This window comes from Protomyctophum parallelum (assembly GCF_964188405.1).
Source record: "Protomyctophum parallelum genome assembly, chromosome: 3".
Lineage (NCBI taxonomy): Eukaryota > Metazoa > Chordata > Actinopteri > Myctophiformes > Myctophidae > Protomyctophum > Protomyctophum parallelum.
The window spans coordinates 16,941,322-16,963,658 of NC_139698.1; the positions used below are offsets into that span (position 1 = coordinate 16,941,322).

At 41.9% G+C, this 22,337-nt stretch overlaps 1 protein-coding gene across 1 annotated transcript in view; it reads left to right on the forward strand.

Annotated features, from left to right (window-relative positions):
* The window catches only part of LOC310856812 (peroxisomal carnitine O-octanoyltransferase-like), a 62,659-nt gene that overhangs the window by 36,603 nt on the left and 3,719 nt on the right, over nt 1-22,337 (forward strand). Inside the window, exons 15-16 of the mRNA XM_083762303.1 lie at nt 19,401-19,494; nt 20,250-20,369. Coding sequence (XP_083618429.1) covers nt 19,401-19,494; nt 20,250-20,369 — 214 coding nt within the window. The remainder of the gene's footprint in view (nt 1-19,400; nt 19,495-20,249; nt 20,370-22,337) is intronic.

The window sequence follows — 22,337 nt, forward strand, 5'->3', positions numbered from 1 at the left end:
AAGGATGACACGGTTGACACCTAGGTTGCGGACTCGGGTGGAGGGGGTAACAGTCATACATCATCACGTCCCGACCAATCACAATCTGCGTCCTCACTTTATGTCTTCAATGTTTGTGTTTAAACAAACCCTCAAAGCTGGGCATAGGAGGGGCTGGCACCCCTCAAACATCACACTGATGTGAAGTGAGGGGCGCTCTTATCATCTTGTTTACACAAAACATATTGCATATTCCGAGCACTCAAAAAGTAAAAAATGAGTAAATAAAAATAGATGTACTTTATTTATAAAAGTTAAAATAAGCTGACATGTTTCGACTCCAACAGAGTCTTAAGGGCAAGTATGATCATAGTATTCCAGTCCCACTGATACTACTTTACATTATTATTCTTTGCATCTCCATCGAGCACTTGGTTGATTTTTTTTGTCATAATTATTGCATATTCAGTTCAGTTCAAATGTATCTCGCATATGTGTACAAACATGTAAACTTCTACATCATTGGAGTGATGAAAGCTTTTTCACACACATCACAATGAAAGGGGTTCTCTGTGAATTATCTGGTGTCGTGTAAGGTTGGACCTTTGTGAGAAGTGTTGTCCACACTGATTACATCCATATGGTTTCTCTCCAGTGTGAATTCTCTGATGCTTTTTAAGCCAGGACATTTCAAAGAAGTGTTGTCCGCACTGATCACACCCATAGGGTTTCTCTCCAGTATGAATTCTCTGGTGCTTTTTAAGCGTCGACATTTCAGAGAAGTGTTGTCCACACTGATCACACCCATAGGGTTTCTCTCCAGTGTGAATTCTCCGGTGCTTTTTAAGGTCGGATATTTCAGAGAAGTGTTGTCCACACTGATCACATCCATAGGGTTTCTGACCAGTATGACTTTGCTGGTGCTTTTTAAGGCTGGACATTTGAGAGAAGTGTTGTCCACACTGATCACATCCATAGGGTTTCTCTCCAGTGTGAATTCTCTGGTGGTTTTTAAGGTGTTCCATTCTCGAGAACTGTTGTCCACACTGATCACACCCATAGGGTTTCTCTCCAGTGTGAATTATCTGGTGCTTTTTAAGGCTGGGCATGTGAGAGAAGTGTTGTCCACACTGATCACATCCATAGGGTTTTTCTCCAGTGTGAATTCTCTGGTGGCTTTTAAGGCTGTTCGTGTGAGAGAAGTGTTGTCCACACTGATCACATCCATAGGGTTTTTCTCCAGTGTGAATTCTCTGGTGATTTTTAAGTTTGGACATTTCACAGAAGTGTTGTCCACACTGATCACACCCATAGGGTTTCTCTCCAGTGTGAATTATCTGGTGTCTTTTAAGGTGTTCCATTCTAGAGAAGTGTTGTCCACACTGATCACATCCATAGGGTTTCTCTCCTGTATGGATTCTTTTGTGGATTTTAAGGCTTGTAATTTGAGAGAAGTGTTGTCCACACAGATCACATCCATAGGGTTTCTCTCCAGTGTGAATTCTCTGGTGCGTTTTAAGGCTGGACATGTGAGAGAAGTGTTGTCCACACCGATCACATCCATAGGGTTTCTCTCCAGTGTGAATTCTCTGGTGCGTTATAAGGCTGGCCATGTCAGAGAAGTGTTGTCCACACTGATCACATCCATTGGGTTTCTCTCCAGTGTGAATTATCTGGTGTTTTTTAAGGTGGGACCTTTGAGAGAAGTGTTGTCCACACTGATCACATCCATAGGGTTTCTCTCCAGTGTGAATTCTCTGGTGGCTTTTAAGGCTGTTCGTGTGAGAGAAGTGTTGTCCACACTGATCACATCCATAGGGTTTTTCTCCAGTGTGAATTCTCTGGTGATTTTTAAGTTTGGACATTTCACAGAAGTGTTGTCCACACTGATCACACCCATAGGGTTTCTCTCCAGTGTGAATTATCTGGTGTATTTTAAGGTGTTCCATTCTAGAGAAGTGTTGTCCACACTGATCACATCCATAGGGTTTCTCTCCTGTATGGATTCTTTTGTGGATTTTAAGGCTTGTAATTTGAGAGAAGTGTTGTCCACACTGATCACATCCATAGGGTTTTTCTCCAGTGTGAATTCTCTGGTGATTTTTAAGTTTGGACATTTCACAGAAGTGTTGTCCACACTGATCACACCCATAGGGTTTCTCTCCAGTGTGAATTATCTGGTGTATTTTAAGGTGTTCCATTCTAGAGAAGTGTTGTCCACACTGATCACATCCATAGGGTTTCTCTCCTGTATGGATTCTTTTGTGGATTTTAAGGCTTGTAATTTGAGAGAAGTGTTGTCCACACAGATCACATCCATAGGGTTTCTCTCCAGTGTGAATTCTCTGGTGCGTTTTAAGGCTGGACATGTGAGAGAAGTGTTGTCCACACTGATCACATCCATAGGGTTTCTCTCCAGTGTGAATTCTCTGGTGCGTTTTAAGGCTGGACATGTGAGAGAAGTGTTGTCCACACTGATCACATCCATAGGGTTTCTCTCCAGTGTGAATTCTCTGGTGCGTTTTAAGGCTGGACATGTGAGAGAAGTGTTGTCCACACTGATCACATCCATAGGGTTTCTCTCCAGTGTGAATTCTCTGGTGCGTTATAAGGCTGGCCATGTCAGAGAAGTGTTGTCCACACTGATCACATCCATTGGGTTTCTCTCCAGTGTGAATTATCTGGTGTTTTTTAAGGTGGGACCTTTGAGAGAAGTGTTGTCCACACTGATCACATCCATAGGGTTTCTCTCCAGTGTGAATTCTCCGGTGGATTTTAATGCTGCACATTTCAGAGAAATGTTGTCCACACTGATCACATCCATAGGGTTTCTCTCCTGTGTGAATTCTCTGGTGGATTTTAAGGCTGGAGATTTGAGAGAAATGTTTTCCACACTGGTCACATCCATAGGGTTTCTCTCCAGTGTGAATTCTCTGGTGGCTTTTAAGGCTGGACATTTGAGAGAAATGTTGTCCACACTGATCACATCCATAGGGTTTCTCTCTAGTGTGAATTATCTGGTGGCTTTTAAGGTGAGACATTTGAGAGAAGTGTTGTCCACACTGATCACATCCATAGGGTTTCTCTCCAGTGTGAATTATCTTGTGGCTTTTAAGGATTTCCATTCTAGCGAAGTGTTGTCCACACTGATCACATCCATAGGGTTTCTCTCCAGTGTGAATTATCTGGTGTATTTTAAGGTGTTCCATTCTAGAGAAGTGTTGTCCACACTGATCACATCCATAGGGTTTCTCTCCTGTATGGATTCTTTTGTGGATTTTAAGGCTTGTAATTTGAGAGAAGTGTTGTCCACACAGATCACATCCATAGGGTTTCTCTCCAGTGTGAATTCTCTGGTGCGTTTTAAGGCTGGACATGTGAGAGAAGTGTTGTCCACACCGATCACATCCATAGGGTTTCTCTCCAGTGTGAATTCTCTGGTGCGTTATAAGGCTGGCCATGTCAGAGAAGTGTTGTCCACACTGATCACATCCATTGGGTTTCTCTCCAGTGTGAATTATCTGGTGTTTTTTAAGGTGGGACCTTTGAGAGAAGTGTTGTCCACACTGATCACATCCATAGGGTTTCTCTCCAGTGTGAATTCTCCGGTGGATTTTAATGCTGCACATTTCAGAGAAATGTTGTCCACACTGATCACATCCATAGGGTTTCTCTCCTGTGTGAATTCTCTGGTGGATTTTAAGGCTGGAGATTTGAGAGAAGTGTTTTCCACACTGGTCACATCCATAGGGTTTCTCTCCAGTGTGAATTCTCTGGTGGCTTTTAAGGCTGGACATTTGAGAGAAATGTTGTCCACACTGATCACATCGATAGGGTTTCTCTCTAGTGTGAATTATCTGGTGGCTTTTAAGGTGAGACATTTGAGAGAAGTGTTGTCCACACTGATCACATCCATAGGGTTTCTCTCCAGTGTGAATTATCTTGTGGCTTTTAAGGATTTCCATTCTAGCGAAGTGTTGTCCACACTGATCACATCCATAGGGTTTCTCTCCTGTGTGAATTATCTGGTGTCTTTTAAAGTGGGACATTCTAGAGAAGTGTTGTCCACACTGATCACATCCATAGGGTTTCTCTCCAGTGTGACTTCTCTGGTGTCTTTTAAGACCAGACATGGCATGGTAACGTTGTCCACACTGGTCACAGCTGTGCTGTTTTGGTTTAGCCAAGTGTATTGCTTCTCCAGGGACTACTTTATGTGGCAGACCACGCTGCCTTGTGCTACGTGCGCTTAGGTCCTGCGCAGCCGCATTTGTATACCTATGATTGATGTGTGTCAGTTCTACTATGACCAGTAAAGTACGATAAACCTGAGCTCCCTTCTCCGTTGTGTTATTATGTAATTAGTTGTGTTCTAGGCCACATACACAACACCAAGCTTCTTTGTTCATTTACTGTTCGTAAGACAGGGAGGCCAGACTGATGATGCAACACTGGATTGGAAACAAAGATAAAGGGAAAACAACTATTGAGAGGTTGAAAGAAATCCACTTTGTGGCTTGAAATTTACATCTAGTTCCCCAATTAATGCCCCGCAAATGAATTCCAAATTTGTTGTGCATTTTAAGAAAGAAAGAAACGCATTTTAAGAAATTACTAGACAAGTGTAACCTGGCTCCAGCCCTGAATCGCTAGCCACGCCCATTAAGAAAATATGTTCTGGAGATTCAGGTCTGGAGTCTCTGACTACGGCGGCGTTAGTGTTGTTCGGAAATCCGATCGCAGCAGCTGATTCACCATCAGCCCTGTCACTCGACAGCGTCAGACAACAAACATGGCTGCCCCCACTGCGGTGACTCACGACTGTATCAATCTGGCTATTAAATCGGCATATGATAGTTTCTTTACAGAAACTACAGGTTTTATAAACATCATCATCCGACATATTTTACCGCTTTTGTTCACATGCTAGTAGCGCTCGTTGGCTGTGTTTGTTTGGTTAGCAAACAGGTTAGCCATAGCATCATGATTGACAACAACGTCATCTGCTTTCCTACTATTCTGATTGGTTGGTATGAACCAATCACTGAAGACTGGCGCTTTGAAAACGCCCATGCCATAAACTGCTGCCGTGGGGAGGGCTTTCAGTCTGAATTAGTTTTGTTTTTTGTTGTTGAAGTAAAACAAAATGAAAATTAAAGGGATTGTGACATTTAAAACACATTTTTGTAGATTTTCTGGCTTTTTTGGCTTTTCTTGACATCAATGTCACAAAAAAAAAACGAAGTTTGAACATTCAGTGTATTCTCTGCTTTCTGGACTTTCGTGAATAATTATGCAAAAATGTCTCATCTGGTTGGACGGCAGGCATATACGTAGATCCCTGCTAAACCTCCGCCCCTTCCCCTCTGCTCCCTGCCTACCCTCTCTTCTCCGCCCCTCTCCTCTCCGCTTCCTCATTGTGACCGCGACTTTGTTTCTTTGTAATACTTACTAATAATGGCTTCTAGAGAAAAATCAATCTGCTCTGTTGTTGGCTGTGTCAATCAACACAAGTCCTTACACTGGATACCAACTGGCCTAGATGACTCTTATTTTTGACGGTGACGTTCCTACCAAGTTATCAAATAAGCGCATCTTGGGTTGACAGGAAAGGGGGAATTACCGACATCTACAGGCTAAAATAATGTGTTTTTCCATGCCTTCTCAGGATGCAGATTAGACATACACAAAAACTCCTGGCAAGAAGTGGAGTTTTGAGTTTGAGTTTGTGGAGTTGAGTGTTTTTAGACACGTTTGAAGGACCATGGCCAAGACTTTTAATGTTGTTAAAATTATGTTATAAATAATGTCATAATACCTTTAAGACTGATTGTCAGGCTAAGACAAATGGGGTCAAGTAGCTAAATATCAATGACAAAAAACTAACATTTTATTATGAGCCTAAGCTATATTTTCTATTATAATTTCTTCACATAATTATAATTATAAATGTAATTATAATAGGGCTGTCCCCGACTAAGGATTTGTATAGTCGACTGATATGTAGATGAATAAATTTGCTGTTAGTCGACTAATAGTCGACTGAGCAAGATCTGATAGACTCCAGAACAACTGAGAGGCTTGTCATTAGCCAGATTGAGCACAGCAGGTGAGATTGAGATTCTGGAGTCTATCAGGCCAGCGCACTGTGCGATTCAAGTCACAGGCAGTGGCACATTGCCACACAGGCAGACACACTCCACATGCACATTGGAGATTTGAACAGTCAGAATGTTCAAATGTGTTTATGTCCCCCACAGACCTAGTGGAATAATACAATATTTTTGTATATTTTTGTAAATATTGTATTTTTATATACAATTTTTTGGGGCAAAAAAAAAATATATATTTTTTTGCTCAGTCGACTAAGAGGTGGTCAGTCGACTGAGACCCGTTCCGATCGATTAGTCGACTATTCGACTAATCGAGGTCAGCCCTAAATTATAATAATAACTAGAACTGCACTCTGTCGAGTGCATACTTGCTTGTTGCACACTAGTAGGCCATAAATGGCCCTAGTAGGCCATAAATGGCCTACTAGTGCGCAAGCAGAGCGCGCAAGTACTTTCGACCGCTACAAACTGTCAAATCTCAGTAATGACAACTTGTGCCTGATACGGCAGTGGTGCCCGAATGAAACAATGGTAATTGTTTTTAGAAACATAATGTTGTAATGAATACGTAAGTGCCGACTTTGGATGGTGACGTATATGTCAATCAGTGCCTCCCAAGACTAAAACATATCGTCATTACGTCACCGTCGAAAACCAATTACACTCTGGCATTGGGTCCTTTAATCCACATATTTCTCACGTCATCATTGAGAGCTATACATATATACTATGTATATATGTATATGTAATTTGTAAGTTGATTAGCGGTATACTGTACTGTAACGATGGCACGCCGGGTGGTATTGGCTGGCACGCTGCCAGATTCTGGGAGAATCGTTTTTCTTTTCAATATTAAATTAATTGCAAGTCCCCTTCCATGTGCATGTTGTAAAATAAATTATACCTTCTGCAGTATTCATGCTGAGTTTTATACCTAGGTGCTGCTCACCTATATGCAACGCATTGTGAGCTTGTAGATCGGCTGTTTTCAACTCACGGAGCGGGGCTCTTAACATTACGTCATATTCGCAGGACGCCGGTGTGTGCTTTAAATAATGCCACAATACTTGAGACAAACAAAGTGCAATATTGAGAATAAAATAAATTTTGACAATGCTGTGTTTTTTATTTTTATTTTTATATCTTTTTATTGGGTTTTTTACATTTTTTCCCCTCCCATGTGGAGTCCTTATACATGTCACTGTCAGATACATTTGTTAATACAGTACGTAGATCTTAAGGCACCCCTCATTTTCCTCCCGTCCACCCCCTGAGCCCACCCACTCTTCCCCAATGCAGAGACAATACAGAAAATTACAACAACAACAAAAAAAAAAAAAAAAAAAAAAGGAGGAGAGGGGGGGGGGGGGGGGGGGGGGGACCACCTGTGTGTGCGCGCAGCCACCGATTTGCACGAAGCATATGCAATGCATAGGCATAATGCGTTCACCATTATATAGTTAATATTAGTAATATTTATAGTAATAGTATAGTAATAGTAATAGTAATAGTATAGTAATATTTCAAATATCGCTCATCTCTGGGACAACTGTCAGGGTTCTTACGTGATCAACAAAGGGCGTCCATGTTTGCTGGAAAGTTGTCATGGAGCCATTAAGTGCGAATCTAATCTTTTCAAGTTTAAGATAAAATAGTACGTCCTTTATCCATCCGTTATGTGTGGGTGGGGGAATTTGTTTCCATTTCAGGAGTATGAGACGTCTGGCTAAAAGAGAAGTAAAGGACATTATTCTTTTAAGGTGTGGGGGAGTGTTAGTCCCTGGGGGAATACCAAACAAGGCCGTTAACGGGTTGGGTGGGATAGGTACACCCAATATGTCAGAATATGATTGAAATATGGCTGTCCAAAAGTCCACCAGTCTAGGGCATGACCAAAACATGTGTGACAGGCTAGCAGCGGGTTGTCTGCACCGGTTACATGCATCACTAATGTCTGGAAATATCTGTGCTAATCTTGCATTTGTGTAATGAACCCGGTGAATGATTTTACATTGGATAAGATTATGTCTAGCACAGATTGAGGAACTATGAACCAGTCTCAGGGCTGTCTTCCATGTCGGGTCGGGCAGTTCTAGTCCCAGGTCCTGCTCCCATGCCGTCCTAAGATGGTTGAGAGTTTCTGGGTTTATTGAGTTGAGTTCATTATATATTGTTGAAATTAAGCCCTTTGTATTGGGGTTCAGAGAAAGTAAAGAGTCCACTGCAGAATGGTTGGGTTGGTTTGGAAAGTTTGGGAATTGTCTTTGTGCAAAGTGTCTGATCTGAAAGTAGCGAAATAGGTGAGAGGCAGGTAAATGGAATTGCTCTGTTAAGTATGAGAATGGTGCCATAGTCCCGTTGCTGTACAGATCTTTAATAGTTCTGATCCCCTTGTCCAACCAGTTACGGAAGACAGGGTCCGAACATGAGGGCTCAAACAAATGATTACGGTATATTGGAGTTAGGTAAGATAAGCTTTTAAGACCGAAATGCCTCCTGAATTGTGTCCAAATTTTAATAGTGTGTATGACGGAAGGCATGGAGCTGACTACAGGGATAAGTGGAAGGCCTGAGCATATTAGTGAAGAAAGAGAGTGTTGACTGGAAGATATCTCCATTTGGGTCCACAGAGAAGTATTATCTGGGTTGACCCAGTGGATAATCTTTAAAATGTTGCATGCCCAGTAATAATTGATGACATTTGGAAGAGCCATCCCACCCAGCAGTTTAGGCCGTTGAAGATAAGACTTCTTAATGCGATGTGGTTTGCTGCCCCATAGAAAAGATGTTATCATCTGATCGAGTTTTATAAAAAAGCTCTTCCGAATAAATACTGGGATATGCTGAAAAAGATATAGGAATTTAGGTAGGACAGCCATCTTGACAAGGTTGATGCGGCCGGCTAGTGACAATGGCAGAATAGACCAGCGATTTAAATCTTTCTTACAGCGTTCTAGTAGTGGAAGAAAATTTTCCTTAAACATGTGCGGGAGTGAATTAGTAATAAATATACCCAGATATTTAAACCCAGTGTCCACCCATTTAAAAGGGAGGAGTGACTGGGGGATTCTTTTAGCTGCTGGAGTTATTGGGAATAGTTCACTTTTTTGAAAGTTAAGTTTATACCCTGAATATCTGCCAAACTGCTCCAGTATGGACATAATGACAGGAATGGAAGACGTTGGGTTTGATATGTATAGAAGTAGGTCGTCTGCGTATAATGATACCTTGTGAGTGATCCCGCCTCTCGCAATACCCTCAAACCTTGCTTCAGTGCGGAGCCAGATAGCTAAAGGCTCAATGGCGATCGCAAAGAGCAAAGGAGATAATGGACAGCCTTGTTTCGTACCCCGTTTAAGGGGGAAGAAGTGTGAGTGGAGGTCGTTTGTAATGATTGAAGCCACTGGAGCTGCGTATAAGAGTTTAATCCATGAAATGAAATCTGAGTTGAAACCCATTTTCTCCAATACGAAGAAAAGGTAGGTCCACTCGACCCTATCAAAGGCCTTTTCCGCGTCCAACGAAAGGACAACTTCAGGGAGTTCAGAAGGTGGTGTTTGAATTATATCCAGCAGGCGCCTGGTATTTGAGAAGGAGTGCCTCCCTTGAATGAAACCAGTTTGGTCGGTTGCTAATATATCAGGGACCACAGTAAGTAAACGGTTATAAAGAACTTTAGCTAGGATTTTTTGGTCCACGTTTAAGAGAGAAATTGGTCTCCTGCTGCCACAGAGAAGTGGGTCTTTGTCTTTCTTAAGTAACAGTGAGATAGATGCTTGATATAGGGTTTCGGGTAGTTTGCCTTTCAGAAATGACTCATTGTACATACTTTGCAGTTCCGGACAAATAAGGTTAGAAAATGTTTTATAAAACTCTGCAGTGTATCCATCGGGGCCTGGGGATTTTCCGTTTTGCATTGATTGTATAGCTTCTTGGATCTCCGACAAGGAAATTGGGTTGCCCAGATTCTGGGATAGTGTTTGGTCTATTACCGGATAGGGTAGATTATCCAGAGGGTTGTCATTTTCCCAGAGAGCTGGAGGGCATTCAGAGGAGTAGAGTTCAGAGTAAAATTTAACAAAAGTTTCATTTATGTCTTTTGTGTCTGAGAGGACTACACCTGTGGCAGATTTTATTTGGGTGATTAATCTAGAGGCCGCAGCCGAGCGGGCCTGGTGTGCCAGGAGTTTACTGGCTTTGTCTCCCATCTCAAAAATGCGTTGTCTAGATTTAAGCAGGAGGCGTTCAGCCTGACTTGTTGAAAGCATGTCAAATTCTGCCTGAAGTTGAAGGCGCCTATTGTACAAAATCGGCGTGGGAGCCATTGCATATAGGTTGTCTATTCTTAAGACTTCTTCAGAGATCTCGGAAAGTTTCAAAGTTTCTGACTTTCTGGCATGTGAAGTATAGGAGATTATCTGGCCGCGTAAGCTAGCTTTGAGTGCTTCCCACACAGTGGAGCAAGAGACGTCTGGGGTCTTGTTAATTTCGAAATAGGATTCAATTTGAGATGACAGGAACTCTTTGAAGTCATTGCGTGCAAGCATCTGAGAATTAAAGCGCCATTGTCTACTTGGAGTGTAACTTCTGGATAAATTAATCTCCAGTGAGGTGGGAGCGTGGTCTGATATTACAATGCTATGGTATTCACATGTTTTAACCTTGCCTAAGAGTCTGTTGTCCATAAGAAAAAAGTCGATTCTGGAAAATGTATGGTGTGGGTGCGAAAAAAATGAGTATGCTTTGGCTGTAGGAAAGAGAAACCTCCAGGGGTCAGACAATCCCATCTGCTCCATGTAAGTAGCGAGAGCATTAGCAGAGGTAGAGGGGATTGCAACTCTGGTAGACGACCTATCCAGAGTGCCACTTTGGACCATATTAAAGTCACCACCGATAATTAAGAAACTGTTATCAATAACTGGTAGTTTGGAAAAAAAGTTTGAGATAAACTGAGTGTCGTCCCAGTTAGGGGCGTACACACAAGCTAGAATTACAGGAGTATTATAAATTAAGCCTGACACAATGACATATCGGCCGTTGGAGTCTGCAGTAACATTATGTGGGTCAAAAGAAATGTTTTTATTAATTAAAATGGCCGCTCCCCTGGCCTTACCATTGAACTTTGAGTGAAATAGGTGCCCGACCCAACCCTTTTTAAGTCTTAGAACGTCACCTGGCTTCAGATGCGTTTCCTGAAGGAAGGCTATGTCGGCCTTCAGATGTTGTAAGTGAGATATTATTTTGTTTACTTTAGTGGCCTTGTTTGACCCTTTGACATTCCAAGAGATGAAGCGAATATTATTTGGAATGGTATTTAAATTAGTCATATAGGATTTGGATGAAGCAAGCCATAACGCATTGATGTTGCGACCGAACCAGTGATCCTGCTATGCACACACAGGTGGGGGAAAGGTGAAAGACAGAACAAAAAATAAATAAAAAGGCACACAGGTCTCTGCCCCAGGGACCCTCCCACCCTCCCCGAATGCCCTCCCAGTGAAGGCATGTCAACCCCAAAAACCTATCACTATAAAGGACTGCGTTGATATCACAGTCTATCATGGAACCAACAAAATACCTTTCCCCCCATTTGAATCTTTATCCATATTCTAATCGTTTGTTTTGTAGTGGAAAATGAATTGTAATACCCATTCTTAAACCCAAAAGCGGTAGGCAGTCGTGGGAGAAGGAGAAAAAAAAAAAAAGCAAAAACAAGAGTAATATGTATATATATATATAGGAAAGAAAATGGGAAAAGATGTGGATAATTATTATTATTACTACCATTATCGATGCCAATACAAACAAAAATAACAACAACAACAACAACATTAGTTCTAGTAGTGATGATAATGACAGAGCGGAGAGAAAAAAAGGGAAAAAAAAAGGAGAAAGCTAAAACAATACTGGGTATTGTACTGCTAGTTGTCTACTGCCGTTGATCTTAGTGGGAACCACACTATTTTTTTTAAATAATAATATTGCCTACGTCCTTTAGCTCAATAAAGATAATTTAATTATCCTGAGCCTAGGATGGAAGTAGAAAAGTAAGAAGGTCCCAGCTCTTTCAATTGCAGTCTATGACAATAATAAAAATCCTCATTATCACCGTCATTGCCGCCCTTATCGGTGCTGACCCCGTTAGCCATGCAGTATAGCTCCATTAATCACAGAGTAGCACCCACAAAAATCTGAAGAAACGAGATTGAAAAATAAAATGAAAAAATAATAATACAACAGCCATATTAGTGATAATGGTTTTCGTTTCGTATGGGCTGTTATTTCCATCAAAATATATACACATTTTCTGTCTGCCCCCCTCCCCCCCCAAAAAAAGAAATAAAAAGCATTAGCCGATTTCGCTCCCCCATGCAGCCCCCTCCCTCTCCCTCCAGTCTTAATGCATGGTGGAAAAAGAATAAATAGGCCGAGTAGGCCTACCGTATAGGCTGAGGCTCTTCTATAAGGGCCGTTGAGCTCAAATAACTAGATTACATGAGTTAGCGTCAGTTACTGTGTCCATTATTTTTTATTATTGGTATTGAGCTTTTTAACACTTCTCAAACAAGTGATGTTTTGTTATATAACAGCCTTTGCTTATGTAGAGAAGAAAGAGAACGAGAGAGAGAGAGAGAGAGAAAGAGAGAGAGAGAGAGAGAGAGAGAGGGAACACCCTTCTAAACAACAGTCTATGGAGGTGTATATAGGCCTCCTACTTTTGCGCTCTTCATGGAAAATACATTGACAAAATGAAGAAGATAAAGAATACAAAAATAAAATAGAATTCAGCAGAAATGAAAGCTATTACTAGGCCTATATAATATATATACACCTATTAGTTTCCCTCAGGGTCGCGCTGACACAGCCCTATAGGCCTATTATAGGCTTCAGTACCACGAAGAGCCTCCACACCAGATAGAATATTAAATTGTCCCCGTCCATATTCGTTAGTCTGTGTAAGTGTTTTTTGTTCGTTTATCTGGTTAAACCATATTCACAGCGTCATTACACCGTTCTTCTTTTCTTTTTTTTTTTTTACATATTACATTCATAGTTAAACTTAAGCAGCGGTGTGAGTGAGTGATAAGAGCGGTCTGTTGCTATACTTATTATAATTAGATATCTTCACATTTATTATTAGGCCCAATGGGTTAATAAAAAGACAAAGAAATTATGCGGCCCATGAACATAAAGAGTATCACAACCCATTGTTATTCAGATCTACGTCGACACAAAAGTATAGAATGTTTAGCCATCGGCACATGAGTATATAGTAGAATGTTTAGCCGTCGGCATATATGTATATAGTAGAATGTTTAGCCGTCATTGTGCATGGTTCTCTCAGTCTTGAGTGCGCTTGGCTTACTAGGCCTGATGTGTTAGACAGCCCTTCAGTCTGTTATTCAGCGATTAGACGGCAGTTCCTCCAATATCGATCATTTAATTTCCATAGTTCTCTCTCTCCTTTCTTCGTTCCCCCCCCCCCCCCCCCCCCCTTTATTTTAAATTTAAACTCATTTATGTCCTTTTATTTTAAATACCGTAATGGGCCGTGCTCTTTGTAATTAGGCAGCGCCCTGAGGTATATGTCACTGATCAGTTCATTTTCTGGAGATTTGCAATAGTCATAGGTAGTCTCTCTTTTCATAAGTAAATGTATCTCCATTCGATGTGAGAGCGATAGTGGTCTACCTTACATTGCCAGCAGAAGAAACGTCTCGTTGTCTCACCCGACACCATTGCGCGTGCTACGCGTCGTCCCTGGTCTCAGCGGGTAGGGTTGGCAGGGCTGGCTCGCCACCCCCGGCCTCCGCGGGCGCGGCGGGCCCACCATCACCATCCTCGGCCGGCGGCGCAGGGCCATAGCTCAGAGCGGGCTGTATCACAGCTGCATAGAAGGTCTCAGCCTCGTCCGGGGTCTTGAATATTGTTGTCTTTCCGTTGAAAGTGATGAGAAGCTGTGAAGGTTGTCTGTATCCAGTCTTCACTTTGGCGTTGAATAGTTTTCGCCTTATTTCCTTGAACTTGGATCTTCTTTTGTTTTCTTCTGCTGTCTCGTCTGCGTATATCCTCACGTTCATCCCGTGGAAATTAATAGCACCTTTTTGTTTTGAGATTTGTACCACCGCTTGTTTCACTTGGAGCCGCTGCATTCTAGCGATCATGGTTCTGCTGCCTTTAGTTGTCTCTGGTCCAACTCGGTGGGCAATTTCAACAAGAGGCTCACAGGGCAGGTCCGCGGCCTGGAATGACTCCTTAAAAAAGTTAGTCATGAATGCCGTGGGATTGCCTTTCTCGATGCCATTTTTTAATCCGACTACACGTACATTGAATCTCCTACTGTACATCTCCAGTCGTTCGATCTTGTCACTGAGTTTGTCATTTTCTTCCTGGAGTGTAGTATTAGAACACTCCAGGTCCGATACCCGTCCGTCCACATTAGAAACGGCGTCCTCCACCTCGCTGAGTTTCCCCTTGCATTCCGTGACAGCGTCTTCTACAGCTTTTAATTGAGGCTGAATGCTCTCGATAGCTGTGCCCACTTCCTCACGTATAACTGTGCGAAGTGCTGTCAGCTCCGCTTGGTGTTCTTCTCTTATTATATTGCGTATTAGGACGGCTAGATCTGCTTTGTTGATCGGAGCAGTCATTTCGACGGTGCGGCTTCTCAGCGTTATTTTCGTATATACACTCCTCAAAGCGTCTTTCTTGGGTGGCATTACCCACTACAGTTAGTATATTTAATTTAGCCAATTGTATTGGCGTTGGTTCAGGCGATTAGAATATTTTAATTCATTTTTCAAAATGTTTGTCAGGGGCTCTCTGGCGTGTCCTCACGTCCTCACTCCATGAACCGGAAGCTCCTATCCTTTATACCTTTATATCACAATGCTGTGTTTTAATTATCAATAATATGACAGGGGTAGAAATAGCAAGGAGATCGAGCAACATACCATGGTCTGTGGGCTCCTGCTGTTCAGCAGAGTTGAGGTTGATAGAGTTCATCTTCCGCTGAAGGTTGATATCCTGGAGCAGTTGTGGAGAACTGATGTACCCCGGAAACAGGGGAGAATATGTGACCAGTGCCAGTGATTTAAACCACAAGTCGGCTCTAATGGAACTTCACATTATACCAAATTAGATTCTCTCTTTTTTTTTGGTGGTTTTCGTTTTTAGTCAAATTAAAACAGTTGGAATGTTAAAGAATGTTTTTATTCCATCAGAAAGTCGGTTTAGTGTCGTTAAGTTGTTGTAATTACGTTGCAAAAATGTCTCTATAATGTAAGACTATTTTCCGTATTTTGGGGGTGTGAACATTCCTGCACGTATTTACATAGAGCTGTTTCGATTGGCCATACCTATGTATTGTTCTCCAGTTTCACGTAGCCGATCACCGCCCATAAGTACAACGTGTTCAGGCTGTCAGTAAACACAACATCATTCTTGTTGTTTGTTTGTGATCATGGCTAGTAACTTTGAATTGGAACGCTTGCTTAACGCTTTAAATGGACCGGCACAAGACGATCTCCTGGGAACATTTATTTCAGATTTCATACACGGTGGCAGTGACCCGGGTTTAGAGCTCACGGATGAATCTGACACGGATGATGAAGACCATGGCGTTGTTTTCGATCAAATCAACAGGAGTTCGTGTTGTGATAACGAGGACGAGGAAGACGAGTCTGGGGGAACAGCTGGGCCGGGTGGTGTACAGGTCGGCATCGCCTCGCTTTTACTTGTACCAGAAGTTAATAATGTAGCCGTGGACACCGACCGAACAGCAGAAATGGAGAAAATAATAAACTTTGATTGCGGATGTCATCAAAGAGCAAAAGAGAACGTAGAACAGCCGCATTCGTCTTGCAGTAAACAACTCGATCCAGGCATGATCTGGGAGACCCGAACAGACATGGCAGCGTTGACAAAGGACCAGAAAGACCTTGTTATTTTGGCGATTATAAAGACTTGTATGAACGACTCCGAAATGACTCAATCCACGAAGAAAGTCAACGCGAAGCGAAAGTTCAACAGATCCACATACATGGTGAATGCCATCGTGGTGTGTGAACATAAGCGACGAGAAGATGGCAGAAAAGCACCAGCAGCAAATCGATCACCTGGCACTTGTTCATAGAGAGCGTCAGTTGTACCAGGAGATGTCCGCTGCCAGTAAGAAGATCTGTGCGGATGGCCAGCTGTCTCTAGGCCCCTCCACACATGCAAGCAGGGACCTCACAATGCACTACAGCTTTGATTTCGCACAACAGGTAGGAATGATTCTCATCCTCAATATTGTTTGTTGACTGTGTTACTGTGATAGGCATGTGTTAGGGGTGGGCAACTTTGATGACGCCACTACATTTCCACACTTACTCCAGAGGGCCTTGCATATTACTGTCATAGCAATGTCCATTCTGTATTCAGTCAGGATATTGATTTTAATGTATATATTTGTTTCAATGTTTCTTCTTTCAGGTGCACTACCCTTCATCTTCTCTCCAGGTTAGCCAGTTGTTTTTCCTCACTGCACGCAAGTGTGGCCTTTTTGGTATCCACTGTGAAGGATTGGCGAAGCAAGTGAATTACCTGATTGATGAAGGCATGGCATCAGGAAAAGGCAGTAATGCAGTCATCAGCTACTTACATCATTTTTTCAACAACTATGGAGTTGGAGAAAAATACGTTGACCTTCATTGTGACAACTGCAGTGGCCAAAACAAAAACAACGTCATGCTCTGGTACTGTGCGTGGAGAACCATTCACAAGCTACATTTGAAGCTGGGAGTCCATCTGCTGATTGCTGGCCACACCAAGTTTGGTCCTGACTGGTGCTTTGGACTGTTCAAACAAGTCTACAGGAGAAGCAGAGTTGACACCTTGGCAGACATCACGACAGTGATGGCTAAAAGCTCTGAGGAGAAGGGAGTGAACCTCTCCCAGCTTGTCGGACATGAAGATGGGACAGTGCTTGTTGAAGGCTTCGACTGGCAAAAACACCTGACTCCCTACTTCCCAGGCAAAGTGCAATGTTAAACTGTATACATTTCTTTAGTCCCAGACAAAGAGATTTTAAACTTTATATTCTGTATACTCTTTAGTCACAGGCAAAGTGCAATTTTAAACTGTATATATTTCTAGTCCATAGACAAAGTGAGATTTTAAACTTTATACTTTTTAGTCCCAGGGAAAGTGCAAATTTAAACTGTATATATTTATTTAGTCACAGGGAAAGTGCAATGTTAAACTGTTAGTTGTATTTTATTCTTATGCCACTCTTATTTGTCATTGTCACAGTATGCAAATTCAAGTATGTGGAAAATAAACTAATTAGAATTCTCATCTCTATTTAGTCTTATTTTAAGAGCCCACTTGGTTTTACTAAGTCCACTCAAGTCATTCTATGCACACTTGACACTTGACAGCTAACCTAGTGGGGGGAGTGGTTAGTGAATGGGGGGGAGTGTTTATGCAAGTATCTATGGGTCACACCCATTCCAGGCCTCAGAGATGCTAAATACTTTGAAATCTTAGAATGGCAAATTCAGTACCTTGGTGTTTACAGTTCAACAAGTTTCAAATGGTCATATCTTCTTCATTTTCCCCCCAATTTCAATGAGCAATACATCAAATGAAAGGTTGCAGTGTGCAGTTTCATAATATGTAAAGAACTGAAAAATGACCATGGCCCCCTTGTGGTTTAAATCACTGGCACTGGTCACATATTAGGAAACAATACGCAGACGTCTTCTCTCATTCAAAGCTTTGTATTGAATCTTGACGAGAACTGACACAGACCTACCAACTCTCATCACACTAGAGAGAGGTGGAACCATATCTCAACGAATCACAACCTCACAAACCCCTCCCTCCTCCCCCCAGGCACGCTCTGTGCAACCCTCTCAACCAATCACAACCTCACAAACCCCTCCCTCCTCCCCCCAGGAACGCTCTGTGCAACCTTCTAGAAAGAAACTGGTGAGATTGCTTAGTAAGCTTCACATTTAACCCTAGAACACTAGACATAATATTGTTACACCATCACTAAACACGGGTATATTTTACCCAATGCAAAATATTCCATGAAAAAAAGATCACACCCGTGTGAAGTGAGGGGCGCTAATATATTAAAGCTCATGTTGATTAGGTGATGTAATGTTGATAAAAAACAAACAGTGCAAACACAAACATTAAACGCCATTAACAATAAAGAGACAATATGACGTAAACGACACATTATGAAGTACATTTTCCCTTCATTGTCGATTCATTGTCGTTTAGTTCAACAAACTTTGAACTAAAGACAAAACATTAAACCGGTGTATGAGAGGGGCTAGCTTCCCTCAAAAAAATATAAGCAACATTATGATGTCACTGAACATCACGAAGGTACTGAAAGACCCGCCCACCTCAGACATCAGCAACATTATGATGTCACTGAGCATCATGAAGGTACTGAAAGGCCCGCCCACCTCAGACATCAGCAACATTATGATGTCACTGAGCATCATGAAGGTAGGCCTACTGAAAGACCCACCCACCTCAGACATCAGCAACAATATGAAATTTGCAAAAATATAATCGTCCGTAATCGAAAAATAGCTTCCAATAGCTTAGTTGGTTATTATCGCGTCGAGGAGGTATGTGTCCATAATATCTGATAAGGGTCCATCCCTTATCAGACCTTTAACTCTCGAGAGCATAAATCAACATTTCAATACAGCTTGGAAAGATATAATGGGCCTTGATATGAAAAGGGTTGAAAACCACTGTTTTAGGGTACAAAGGCCAAATGCCAGTCCAGGGATGATTGTCAATGGTTTTAAGTCCACATAGCCTATGTGACCAGATTCGACTGAGAGCCTTCCATCGCGCAATTTCCAGCTTTTCACCAGAACATTAGTTAATAGCACCGGCAGACTCTTCACATAGGCCTACATGTCTGAAATAAGTGTCAGAGCTGAAATCGACATGTACATATGAAATAAATGCTTAAACATGTAGCTAGGTGTAATGTTAGGGTCCACAGAAGTGAACCTTTCAAGCCTTTTTTCTCAACTCGCTGATTTATGCAAGACATTACTCTATAAGCCATATCTCCCAATTTGAAGCTATGATTCCCTGCTTTCATTTGAAAACAAATACAATGGCAGTCCCTCAGTCAAATTTGGCCACAGATTATAATGGGCACTATGCACAGCAGCCATATTTGAAAGACACTGGGCCTCTTCCGTGGGTCCGGTCGGTGTATTCTTTCCACACCACCAAGTGCCTCACATCAACGGAGTCACAATGTCGTTCCCTTCCCAGGGTTTGACAGACACCTGCTAGGCCTGGCCTTGATCGCCGTGGAGGAGGGACTTCCCACGCCAGAAATATTCCTGGATCCACTGTTTGCCAGGAGGTACAGTAATACTTATCTATAAAAAAAACAGACCACACGTTGGATTGTACTGTTCGCGGTAGGCGTGGATATCCACTGGATGCTCTGAAATGCAGTCTTTGGTATGACTAGGCCAGTGCTCAAACCCCAACCTCCCAGTTCCAGGGCAGACACTCTAGCCACAAGGCCACTGTCTGGTCTGGACAAGTCCTTTTCTGCTTGGCTTTGTGTCTGTCTGTCTGTCTGTCTGTCTGTCTGTGTCTGTGTCTGTGTGTGTGTGTGTGTGTGTGTGTGTGTGTGTGTCACACTCAGAAACATGCCTTCGTGTTCTACAGCGGTGGAAACTTTGTGCTATCCTCCACAGTGATGACCCCTAGGTCTTGTGTTAGGGTCAGGACATATTAATGACCCCTAGGTCTTGTGTTAGGGTCAGGACATATTAATGACCCCTAGGTCTTGTGTTAGGGTCAGGACATATTAATGACCCCTAGGTTTTGTGTTAGGGTCAGGACATATTAATGACCCCTAGATCTTGTATTAGGGTCAGGACATATTAATGACCCCTAGGTCTTGTGTTAGGGTCAGGACATAATTATTAATGACCCCTAGATCTTGTATTAGGGTCAGGACATATTAATGACCCCTAGGTCTTGTGTTAGGGTCAGGACATATTAATGACCCCTAGGTCTTGTGTTAGGGTCAGGACATATTAATGACCCCTAGGTCTTGTATTAGGGTCAGGACATATTAATGACTCCTGGTCTTGTGTCCTACAGCGGCGGCGGGGGTAACTTTGTGCTGTCCTCCAGTCTGGTGGGTTACACCACTGTCCTGGGCGCCGTAGCTCCCATGGTGCACCAGGGCTACGGCGTCTTCTACCGCATCAGAGACGACAGGTGACGTATAGAGAACCCGGTGCATGTGAATGAATGAATGAATAGTTTATTTCGATCTTACAGAGGGAGACATTACACAAAACAGTTTACTTTTTTCTTTTGTGATCAAAAAGGCATAGGCAGAAGCTTAAAGCTTATAAGTGCCTATCCTTATCTCAACTTGCTCCAACATGCTGTTGAAGACATGCATAACAATCAACACAAAAAAACAAAAAAACAAAAAAAACAATGACATTTATAGAAGATTGATGATTTGAGGCATTTTGTTCCAAAAATGTGTTTGTTTAGCAAAAGTCCACCTGTTGGTGGTCGCTATAACAGGCCAAAAGGGTGGGATATATTCCTCAGTCTAGTAGGAAAGTGCGTGAAAGATTTCACGTAAATTGCACTCTGCGTTCATGATTTTTGTTCCATCCTGCAAAATTAGCTGGTAACAAACACGGACGGATGGACGGACACAAGGACGGACACACGGACGGACGGAGTGCAAAACATACTCAGTCCCCATGCCTTCGGCCTGGTGGAGACAATAAACACTATTAAAGCTATGATGACTAAAACAAAGACATTGACAATTTCAACAAATAACTCAAACTAAACTCTGCACTTAAAAAATAAAAATAAAACATTTCAGATGACAAAAAGGTGACGGAAAGTAAATTGTATTTCATTCAAAAGACTATGACTAAAAATATATCAAAAGTGTCCAAACTGTCATACATCATAGCGGTGTTTCTCCAAACAGTTAAAAAAAAAGGTTTACTAAAACTGTATTTTATGTTTCCAAAAACTGTTGAGAGCTTGTAGATTGTAGATATTTTTGGGTCCCGGGGATATCAAATGCAAGACTTTTGAGTCTTGAGCTAAAACGTTTTGGAATCCGTGCATTATATCACAGTATAGCTCCTGCCTCCTGCTCAGTTGAAGAGCGACGACACCAGTGTTGGGAAAGTTCATTAATTTTATTAACTAGTTCAGTTCACAGTTCAGAAATTTTAAAATGAACTAGTTCAGTTCATAGTTCCTAATTCAACATTTTGAACTAAAGTTCATGGTTCTAAAAAATTAACTACTTTTTGCAATTTTTCGTTATTTTAGCCATAGGCTATAGAACCGCAGACTTTATTGAATAAAAAAACCCTCGGGGATTAATAAAGTGACAACTTTTACAATATCTCCATTACCATTACCCAAACATTTTGGTGGAAAAAATAGCTCTTTTCAATGTGAAATGCCACGAAATTCTTAATCCTTTTCCTTGTCTTTATTATGGGCCAACTTGTGAAAGCTGCATGCTTTTATTGTGAAGGGTCTCCGTTCTTAGCCTGCAAGCTGACAGCCCCACAGCCTACAAGCTCACAACGCGTTGTGGACGCAAATAACAAGCAATTGGAATCTATGGCCCTCATTTATCAACCGTGCGTACGCCAAAATATGGGTGCACGCCGAAATTACCGACATTTTCAACATTTACCATTTCCGGCAAAGCTTGAAATTGAACTTGACAACGTTCAAAACTCACGTCTGCTCGAGAGCTGGCGTACTCTTTGTCCTCACCTGTTTTTCTGTCGTAGAACAGCGGAGCAGCATTGTCTGACCAGCTGAGAGGCTGCCAAAGGCATCGAAACATATGTATTCACTCCTAAAATGTTAATATAAAACTGTATGTATATGGGCTACATGTAAAAAGAAAAAGAAAAAAATAAAATAAAAAAGGAATAGATCTACAAGATGTGTCTTTGTGTCATATGAAATTTGTAGGAGCTTTCCAACTTTACAATTAAAATTGCGCTTGATTTAAGCCATTTAAACAGTGTTTTGCATGAGCGCATACATGCGAGGATTTGGGCTGTCTGTGCTGGAATATTTCCATGACGTTGGAAAGTAGCCTATAGTGCAATGCAGCTGCGGAGATTCCCAACATGCATGGGTAGCCTATATACTGTAGCCAAATCTACAGCAGGCTAA